This window comes from Rhagoletis zephyria, unplaced genomic scaffold (genome assembly GCF_001687245.7).
Source record: "Rhagoletis zephyria isolate East Lansing unplaced genomic scaffold, Rhagoletis_zephyria_1.1 Rzeph_scaffold_00154, whole genome shotgun sequence".
Classification (NCBI taxonomy): Eukaryota; Metazoa; Arthropoda; class Insecta; order Diptera; family Tephritidae; genus Rhagoletis; species Rhagoletis zephyria.
In genome coordinates, this window is record NW_016157238.1 from 1 (window position 1) to 11,432 (window position 11,432).

The 11,432-nt window shown below is 34.5% G+C and overlaps 1 protein-coding gene across 1 annotated transcript; it reads left to right on the forward strand.

The window, feature by feature from the left end:
- Nucleotides 1-2,780: 2,780 nt before the first annotated feature.
- Rap2l (Ras-associated protein 2-like) lies at nucleotides 2,781-8,134 on the forward strand. Its single transcript, XM_017605350.1, has 4 exons — nucleotides 2,781-3,351; nucleotides 7,198-7,335; nucleotides 7,413-7,530; nucleotides 7,583-8,134. Exons 1-4 carry the CDS (start codon nucleotides 3,217-3,219, stop codon nucleotides 7,738-7,740), a joined length of 549 nt encoding a protein of 182 aa, XP_017460839.1. The 5' UTR covers nucleotides 2,781-3,216; the 3' UTR covers nucleotides 7,741-8,134.
- Nucleotides 8,135-11,432: the final 3,298 nt, after the last annotated feature.

Sequence of the window (11,432 nt, forward strand, 5' to 3'; positions counted from 1 at the left end):
GCTCGAAAATGAGGATAATCTACTTATATGTGAACCTAGTATAACACCACCTTGTATAATTCGTCTTGGTTCATGGAATATGGAACCTCATAACTAAGGTGAGTTGGCAGCCCTGTTTCTCATAGAGAACTGCCAGTTCAATAAAAAGCGTGCGAATATAAAATGGGAATGTAAATTACGGTGAAAACATCGATGTTTGAAGAATTGGTGTTTCGAAAAATTACATCGATGGCAGTTCGATGTATCGAATGAAAACATCGAAGTTTTTAAACATTTTTCTAATTTTTATTTAACCTGTGTGCTGATTCAAAAGTTGAACTAACGGTAAAGATTACTGTTTCTTATTATTAACATATTGACAGAGAGAGGAGGTTTACAAAACAAATATAAAGTAAACATTTTATCACATATCACCTGAAATGCAAAAAGACGTAACAAACATCGTCCGTGAAATTCAAAAAGTCGTAACTAATACAAAATTCAAAATTCAGTTTTTGATTGATATGATGGATTTCATCNTTGAAGGAAATTGATTAGAAGATTATTCATCCCTAGTGGAATTACAATCGTGGGTTTGTATCATGATATCGACAGGGCGTCCCGAATTCGTTGTGAATTTTAAGTCATATTTATTATGATATTAACTCCACCATGCACATAAGTATAAAACATAATTATAAAAATACATTTTTTTGGACAAGTCCATGCTTTTAGAAAAACTGATGCTGTTAAATTTCCTTTCGTGTCCACTATCGCAGTAGATTTCAACCATAAGTGTACTCGCAAAAATATATCAATATGCATTTATAATATATGTACATATCTACATATCGTCGCCTGGGTAAAAGATTGTCGTAAGCGCCATTTTGACGATTTTTAGTTCTAGATGCAGTTATATATTTTGAAATAAGGTCTTTCGATTGGTGTTATCAGTTTTTAGATATTTCCTATAGTTTCCGAGATATTGATTACAACTTTTTCGATAATTTAGTAAAAATTTAGTTGGTGATGCAGTCATATTAAGCTAATTAATATCTTAAAAATGGCGTTGTATATTTTTTGATATCTCTTAGTTTCCAAGATATTGAGTAAAGTGTCGTTAATTTGGTAGAAATTTTGATCACATTGTCGTATTTCAGACAAAGTGGCTGTGAGAAATTGCATTCCAAACCTCAATCGCGATTTCCCACAACCTAAATATAAATCTGTAAATATTTACAGATTCCCGAACTTTGATTTTTTGTATCGGTTGAAAGTTAAGCAGTGTTTGCATTATTCAACTTTGCGTTCAACTCAACGCAGGGTTGCACGAAAAAAAAGTTGAATGGCTAAATGTTGGCTGGCGACCAACTTTGTTGAAAGCGATTAGTTGAAAGGCCATTCAACCAAAAGTTGAATGCAAAGTTGAACAATGCAAACACCTTTTTATGGCGAATATTTTGATATTTTTTCATATTTTGATATTTTTAGCCATTCAACTTTTTTTTCGTGCAACCCTGCGCTGAGTTGAACGCAAAGTTGAACAATGCAAACACACTTAAGGAAACGCAAGACGCACGTATTTCGTCATTTAAGCTCGTTTTTTTGTAGCTCGGTTGCAAAAGAGAGAAGTGTGAATGAATCTTTGAAAGAGTGTGAATGTATTACTATTATCTTGGCAAAATTAATAAACTAATTAAAAAATTGTCTCATGTAAGCGCCGTGTTACTATTAGTATTTTCCATGTCGTTTCCTCGTTCAATAAGTAAGTGTGAATAGGTTTTAGTCGCTCATGTTTCTAAAAACAAACAGTTGTGGAAGGATGAGCGACTAAAAACTATTCATAGTCGCTTTTTGAACGATAAATCGACATTCATAATATCACGGAAAAGCGGTTATCGAGTAATAGTCGTCGTTTATCTACTAACAGTCGACACTCGAACGTGAAGGTTTGTGCGAGCCATGATAAAAACATTTTAAGGTAAGACCGCCGAGAGGCAGCCCGAACATTTTTGAAGTTTGCCAACATAAACATGTTTTCATATTTTCAATCTTACGAATACATTCTCACTTTTAGGGCCGGTTGCTCAAAGCCTGATTGACACAATCACCGATTAACATCGTTATCGACGTTTTCGGCTCCATGCAAATAACATGGTGAGGGCAAACGTCGATAACGATGTTTAACCGGGGATTAGTGTCAACCAGGCTTTGAGCAACCGGCCCTTAGTCTCAAAATGGTCTCAAATGAAAGAAAATTGGAATATCTATTTGTTTTTTGTTTTACTTTTATTTGGCATTTGAGATGCTATGAAAATTTCAACTTTATAAAGTAGAAAAACTTCAAAAAATAAATGATGGCGGACGAATTGAGCGAGCGGTTTTACTTTTAAATATTTGTATCATGGTGCGAGCTATATAAGCTAAAACTGATGAAGTAATAAAGAAGAGACGTCAAAATTATTATCTACAACGCAAATCACTGTCCGATTTACCGTCATGAAAATATTGAACACGGTGTTTGAAACAAATTTGAAATAGGCGTGATTAGTGAAAAAGTGTTGTGTGTAACTCTTAAGAAATTTGCTACGTTTCCTACTAAGGTTAACATCGTGTCCACATGCAAAAATTATTACCTACCAACTGTAATTTTAATGCATGATGTAAATTTTAACAGAGGCAATATTTGTGCGTGGGCCTTTTTTGAGCAATTTGCGGCCTCCCTTGGCGAAATATTGCCTGATACATTATCACGATAAAAACATTTGACTGTGAAGTCACCCCGTAAGTTTTACTTCAATCAGCTCAATATAAATAATTATACAAGTCGCCCTGTTCTGTTTCAAAGTGGTTTAGATTCAGCATCGACCACAATCAATGTTATTATTGACGCTTACTGTATATATGTGGTGAAACATATTGCATTTTTGCATTTGTAATTTTAATAAAGAAAAAATATTTTTACAACTCAATAAACAAAGTATTAAGTGCGTCTAATAGTTATATTAAAAAAGTTAATATCGACTCTCTAGTTTGCCATGTAATGAAGTTCAGCATATTTCTATATTTTCGATATTCCTCGTGTTAGCATTTGGTATACAATAGTCAAGTACTTTGTTTAGAACTGACAAGAAAGATTTAATTAACTTCCAACAATAGCAGTGCAATAAGCTTTACAGTCGGTCCATTTGACTGGCCAGTCTCCTTTGAGACTCACGGAAGATAAAGTTTTCAAAAATGCGAGAGTTCAAAGTGGTTGTATTGGGTTCGGGCGGTGTCGGCAAGTCTGCCCTTACTGTTCAATTCGTTTCCGGGTGCTTTATTGAAAAGTACGATCCCACCATTGAAGACTTCTACCGAAAAGAAATAGAGGTAAGAGCAATGTACCTGTTAAGACCTATTTTAATATATTTATTTTACACCATGATACAAAAAATATGTACTTCAATAACATTTGACTTTAAATATATTCCCGTCAATAAATACATAGATAATCATCGTCAAGGGATATACACAGTTTATTTTGCAAAAAGGATAGCCAATTAATGGCTTATTATTAACCTTATGTGTCGTCCTATTTTTGCGTACATCTTGGAATACATTCAGGGAATTTAAGATAAGACAACCCGTTAATATTATTTCACTTAATACATATCTGAGTTTATTTTGCATATCGTTACCTTAATATAGAAAGACCCTATCTCACATCGTCCCTGAAATACAAAAAGTCGTAACTAAGTAAAAATGCAATATTCCCTTTATGATTGATTATGATGCATTTCATCGAATTATATATTATATGATGTGGATATTAAGCAATAAACAATTTTTGTCAGTTACGGATTTTTTGTATTTCACCGACTACTTATATGAGTTAAGTCCTTTCTATATTAAGATAAAGATATGTATATACTATGTACATATGTATATTTGTTTTGTAAGTAATTCGCTTCAGGACAAAGAATAGAGTGGAAATTGGTTAGTTGTTAGTTAGTTGTACTATCATATGATGGTGTGGAGCGGATGGTGAATGGAATGGCACAGTTCAAACTTTAAGAAAAGTCATCCTTACCCTCTGCAGGCCCCAAGGTCCATTTGAAAATGGAGTAAAATTGTCATTTCGACATAGAAAATTAAATCATTGTACAAATAACTAAACCATACCCGAATAGTGTAATTGACTTAAACATTTCGAGACGTAACCGCCAAAAGGACGTAAGCGACAAAAAGTAAATTTTTCAGTAGGCGTTGTTTTCTTATTAACACTGCAAATAATGTAGATACTAACGTGAAGGTTAATGAACAAGTTAAGATTGACGGTAGGTTGTTGTTGTTGTAGCGGCTACAACAACCCCGCCCAGATTGGTTAATGTCTCAGTCGTTGTCATCAAGCTCCACTAACGGAAGCCCTAAGAAGCTTGCAGCCTCGATAGGGTCGGTCCACAGGTACAAGGCGTTAGGGTTGTCGGGTTTTCCGGGCATACGAAGAGATGTTTCGAGTCATGGGGTGTCCCTCCGCATGCCGCACACTCTTTTGGCACATCTGCGTTTAATCTGCTCAGGTATGAGTTTAACCTGCTGCAGTAGCCAGAGCGAAGTTGGGCTATTGTGGTTCTAGTCTCCCGAGGCAGATGAAGCTCGGTCTCGTCAATGTCCGGTGGTTGTGTGCCTAGAACGGCATTCACAGGTCGGGAGTCTACATAACTCGAGATTGACTCCCTGTGAATGCCTTTCAGGGCCAGTCGGTATGCTGACGAGTCCAGAGGCTGCTTAATGAACCACGTAAGGCCACGTGTTATCTGAGCGTTTATGGCGTTAAGTGCTGTTGTAGTACTGTGCACTTTACGGAAACCATGCTGATGCTTCACTGGGGTCAGGTGGTTCGTGAAATACGGGAGCAGCAAGGCCTCTAGTGGTTTCGCTACAGCGGAAAGCAGTGTTATGGGTTGATAAGATTCTCCTTTGTTGGTTGGCTTCCCCGGTTTGAGCAGTGGGACCACTCTCCCCACCTTCCAGATGTACCGTTAGGTACGTTACTCCCGCAGGACCCAAATTTTTCAGCATCAACATGCATATTCCGTCGGGACCCATGGCTTTGGATTTTCGCCTTCCCGATGGCCACCTGAACTTCACCGCTAGCGAAAGCAAGGGAGGCACAAATTGTTGGAAGTTTGTGCAGCCTTCTGTTCACTCGACGCTTGGCTTTGTCCGCCGGAGGATGTAGTATGAACTGCCGGTTAAACTGGCTCGCGCATCGCTCCGGGTCCGACGAAGCATGGTCGCCAAAAGAAATTTCGACAATGTCGTCGTGCTTCGTCGGATTGGACAGTGACCTCTTGGTTTACCAAAGCTTACTCACACCAGAGGCGAAGTTGCAAGTCTTCAGAGGCTGCTCCCACTTTTTCTGCTTATGTACGTTCACAAGTTACCGAATCTCCACGTTGAAATCCCTGATACGGGCATTTCCGGGATCGGCCTGACGAAGGTTGTCACGCTCATCGGCTAGACCACCCGCTTCAGCAGGGAAGTTTGGACGGAAGTCCGTGATACATTACTTGAGTAGAATCAACGAGGATGTGCCCAACCAAAGCCCGGCATGAGAACCCCACTCAGCTAACGTCCCTGTCTCTATGGACAGCCCCTGTGGAAGTCGCACTCTTCCTGGGCCTCCCCCTAGCTGAAATTGACGACAACGTTGATGGATGAACCGCCCCGAACGGGGCTTATTAGACGCTACAAAAAAACAACAGCAACAAAGCTTCAAAGGGCAGAGGATGAATCTTTTTATTGGAGTGCAACATTTTAAAAATCGAACACATAATTTTTCTCTTTAACTAACTCTTCAGAAGAATCGGTGTCGCTGTATGGGACAAGTACAACTTTAGTTAAGCTATGCAGCAACACAAGTATTTTAACACGATATACTCGTACATTTATTATATTTTTATCCTTTTGATTAAAAATCTTAATCTAACACAACTATATGTATTTACCTTTGTTTGCAAATAATCGGTTTTTGGAAGAAAAACAGAGGCACTTCAAAACTTTCACACAAAAGTGTAACAATTCCCTCTACAATGAAAAATTTTTCGGGAGAAAACGGCTTAACCGACACTGCGGGCACAAAAAAAAATTTAAACAGTGTCCAATTAGGCACTGGAGCCAAAGTGCTTTCGCTATAACTTTGTAATGGTAATCCGTAGAACTTTGAAATGTTGTCAGCTGGTGCGTATGGCGGTAGGTAATCCATTTCTGTCAAAAACAGACTTGCTGTTTGTTACTTGTTTTGGCCAATATGACAGTTATTAGCCAGATATAACTTGTGACCGACGGACATTATAAAATATCAATTTCAAACTGAAATGTTGCAGTTTCATCTAATGGCGTTTTCTTTTCTCGAAAAAAATTTTACCTTATGTGGCAACATTATCAGCATTTTAAAGACCAAGCACGCAATATGCATGTAAAGACGCTGAGAAAAGAACACGAAAACTTGACAGCCTTGGTGCAGGGCAGAATACTTATTATTATTTTGGGAAAAGAAAACGTTATAAGATTGGTAATAAGCAACATTCAGTATTTGTCATATCAATAGCACCCCTATTTCTAAGTGATATTGTTTACCACTTGTGTTTAATAATTTATATTTAAGAATATTCAATTAAAATACAGTTTTTCTCTAAAAAAAAGCCCAGATATTCCCAAATTTAAAACTCGATAAAAAACTAAAATAAAATTCAACAAATTTTCATCCAAATTTCAAACTTTTTTTTTCAGAAGTATTAGAATTTTTTTGAGTACACAGTTTTATAGCCCATTCAATTTTAGTCTCATAATTTCCCAAGTTTCAAGTGGCTAAAAATTACCGTTAATTTTTTAGATTTTTTTTGCCGAAGGTATTCCGGTTTCTTCCATATGAAAATAAACTGTGTTTATTCGTTATATGGAAGGAAATGCGACAAAAATATCTAAAATAAATCAACCGCCACCTGAAACCTGCACATTATCAAACTAAAATTGAATGGGCTATAAAACTATACTCAGAAAAATCGGACATTTCTGAGGAAAAAGTTTGAAATTTAAGTGAAAATATTTTCCATTTTCCTGTAGTATTTTACTAAGTTTTGAACTTGGGTTTATATGGGTTTTGTTATTTAATGTAGACTTTCAAAATAAATTGTCATTTAATAAAAGTGTATACATTTTATTCTCATTTAGGTGGATAATTCCCCTTGCGTTCTGGAAATTTTAGATACCGCTGGCACAGAACAGTTTGCATCAATGAGGGACTTATATATTAAGAATGGACATGGTTTTATTGTAATGTATTCTTTGACAAACCATCAAACTTTTCAGGTAAACTATCCTCAAGAATTTAAAATTCTTACAAATTATTCTGCATAAATAAAATTCATAATCAATAAATCTTTCAGGATATATCAAGCATGAAAAATGTTATAACAAGAGTTAAGGGAAGTCAACCGGCTCCAATTTTACTAGTCGCAAATAAAATTGATTTAGATTGCCAAAGAGAAGTTTCTACCGAAGAAGGTATCTATGTCTATATCTGCATAAACATCTTATTTCATACCTCGATTTTTAGGGAACGCTCTTGCACGACAATGGGACTGTCCGTTTATTGAAGCATCAGCTAAAGATAGAATAAATGTGAATGAAGTATTTGCAACCATAGTACGCGAAATGAATATGACACAGGAAAAACGCCAGAAAAAGAGTTACTGTTGTTGTACACTTTTATAGAAATATTAAAAATCGTATTAATATAAAATTAGCTCAAAAGTGTACGAGTAATTTGTATTATTTCAGTTCAATATTTTTTCTGCTCTAAACTACACTTTTTTTCCAAGGCCATGCAAATATACGTATGTATATAAATGTTATTTGTATATCTTTAACGAAAGACTGGAAATTCTTTAAATTAATAATATAAACCATTTCCGTCAGTCATTAAGAGGTTCGAAAAAGTGAATTCGTATAATATATTTCTAAATTCGAAAACGAATAATAAAATTTATAAATGTAAGGGAAATGTAAATCAATTAAAGACAAAATTAACTTCCAACAAATTTAACTTTGTGAATGTTAATATGTAATTATATGTATATTCTGTGAAGAAACAACAAAACCAACAAAGTATTGATACTTCAATCCGATTTCATTACCAGATTCAGTCGTGGCAAAATAGTAGGAACCCAACATTTTTTTCAAATTTTGCCTATTTTTCTCATTACCTAACAAAAACCATATAAATTCATATTTCAAACTTTGTGAAAAAATTATAAAAACTTGTATCGCCCTGTTGTCGAAATTCTCCATATTTTTTCACATACATTTGAATTTTGTTTGTCTCAAATATTAACTCCTGTATGCGAATGACTATTTTGGAGTCCACAACAACAACAACAACAACATAGCAAGAAAACCTAGAACCAAATTTCTTCAGTGATTTCGAAATTAGACAGAGAGGAACCTAAATTTTAATTTATAAAAAATATGCATACGTATTTGTATATATGGATGAGATGCCTAACGGTTCCTCACTGACCAATATGTTAAGCGTATGTGCTTCAGACTGTAAATACGTTTTTCGATTATATTAGTCTGAGATCCTCTGAAGGTTAAAAACTAAATTGCCAACATCCACATAAACTCCTCGGCAAAGATTAAGAAAGGTGAAGGGGTAAAAAAATAGAATATTTACTTCTCTAACGGCGCTNAGGAACCTAAATTTTAATTTATAAAAAATATGCATACGTATTTGTATATATAGATGAGATGCCTAACGGTTCCTCACTGACCAATATGTTAAGCGTATGTGCTTCAGACTGTAAATACGTTTTTCGATTATATTAGTCTGAGATCCTCTGAAGGTTAAAAACTAAATTGCCAACATCCACATAAACTCCTCAGCAAAGATTAAGAAAGGTGAAGGGGTAAAAAAAATAGAATATTTACTTCTCTAACGGCGCTTTTACGGGTTTGGTCCTAAAGATTACAGATAGCATAAATAGCTGTGTCAACTTTCAGGACGTAGGCAAAAGCGGTTNGGCAAAGATTAAGAAAGGTGAAGGGGTAAAAAAATAGAATATTTACTTCTCTAACGGCGCTTTTACGGGTTTGGTCCTAAAGATTGTAGATAGCATAAATAGCTGTGTCAACTTTCAGGACGTAGGCAAAAGCGGTTCCAGAGATGAGCGATATGAGAATTTCAGTTTGTATGGGTGGTACCACACCCCCTTTTTCAATACCAAACATTTTTCGCCGTAAGTAGGTTATATACAATTTATGAACTCTTGCCAAGTTTCAGTCCCCCAGCGTAATTGGTTTGGTCACATCTGCATCTAGTCTGCTCAGGTATGAGTTCAACCTGCTGCAGTAGCCAGCGCGAAGTTGCGCTATTGTGGCTCGAGTCTCCGGAGGCAGTTATATCCTTTAAATCGGTGTTTGGTTCATTGAAATCGAGCGAACGGTGCCCTCAAAAATGGGAGTTCAAAATTTTCTTGTGCCGTATTTATATATCACTAGCCTAGAATGAAAAGTTGGTAAGTTCACTTTCTAACGAAAACTCATATTTTGATTTAGGAGGCTAGAGAAATTAAAAATGCATTATTTGGAAAAAGATGAAGGTATTTGTTTTATTTATTCCCGTTTATATTCAATGAAAGGAAAATTTGCTAAGTCCAAAAGAAGCACTGAAAATCCGATAGTGCCAAAATAGTACGAAATCTCTTAATAAAGATGAAGCAAATTCCTTTGATTCATATATGGTGTTTTGCTTTGCTCTAAGAAACCAAAATGTTGTATTCAAAGTTTTGCGAAATACTTGAAGAAAATTGCTATAAGCTTTTTTTTCTCCAGAAAAATTTTCAAAATGGGACTTGGCGACTTTTCACTCTAAGTTAGCGATATAGTTTCTGCAAAATTGCATCTAAATTTTAAATTTTCATATTTCAAACTTAGTGCAAAAACTATAAAAGTTCTGCAAAATTACATCTAAATTTTTAACTTTTCAATCAAATTTTTTGGAATACTCTTGAGTTTTAGCCAATTAAATTTTAGTAGAATGAAGTGCAAGTTTCTAAGTTGCTAAAAATCGCTTTGATTTTAGCTCTTTTTTTAGCGCATTTTTTCCATACAAAGTATGTTCGAAAATTTTTTTGTGTATGGCAAATCAACGCGATTTTATAGGAAATTCAAGCATGCAGGGCTTTAAAGCCCTTATATCTAAACCTTACAGGTTTGCTTTTATCGCTTGCTCTTTTGTTGCAAAGTTTAAAATTTAGATGCAATGTTGCAGAATTCTTATAATTTTTGTACACAGTTTGAAATATGAATTTATATCCTTTTTGTTATATAATGAGCTGTACTTTTATAAATAAATAATAAATATTATATAAACAACAGAAAAATAGGGAAAATTAGTTAAAATGTCGTGTCCCTATTTATTTTTCCNATATCGCTAGCTTAGAGTGAAAAGTTGCTTAGTCCACTTTTTACGAAAACTCATATTTTGATTTAGGAGGCTAGGGAAATTAAAAATGCATTATTTGGAAAAGGATGAAGGTACTTGTTTTATTTTTTCCCGTTTATATTCAATGAAAGGAAAATTTGCTAAGTCCAAAAGAAGCACTGAAAATCCGATAGTGCCAAAATAGTACGAAATCTCCTAATAAAGATGAAGAAATTCCTTTGATTCATATATGGCGTTTTGCTTTTCTCTAAGAAACCAAAATGTTGTATTCAAAGTTTTGCGAAATACTTGAAGAAAAGTGGTATAAGCTTTTTTTCCTCCAGAAAAATTTTCAAAATTGGACTTAGCAACTTTTCACTCTAAGTTACCGATATAGTTTCTGCAAAATTGCATCTAAATTTTAAATTTTCATATTTCAAACTTTGTGCAAAAACTATAAAAGTTCTGCAAAATTGCATCTAAATTTTTAACTTTTCAATCAAACTTTTTGGAATACTCTTGAGTTTTACCCATTTAAATTTTAGTAGAATGAAGTGCAAGTTTCTAAGTTGCTTAAAATCGCTTTGATTTTAGCTCTTTTTTTTAGCGCATTTTTTCCATACAAAGTATGTTCGACAATTTTTTTGTGTATGGCAAAAAGTGCGTAATACATTCAAAATGAAAATGATCAAAAATCAATTTTTTTGGAAATTCAAGCATGCAGGGCTTTAAACGCCTTATATCTAAACCTTACAGGTTTGCTTTTCTCGCTGGCTCTTTTGTTGCAAAGTTGAAAATTTAGATGCAATTTTGCGGAATTCTTATAATTTTTGTACGAAGTTTGAAATATGAATTTATATCGTTTTTGTTATATAATGAGCTGTACTTTTATAAATAAATAATAAATATTATATAAACAAAAGAAAAATAGGGAAAATTAGTTAAAATGTCGTGTCCCTATTTATTTTTCCACCACTGTACA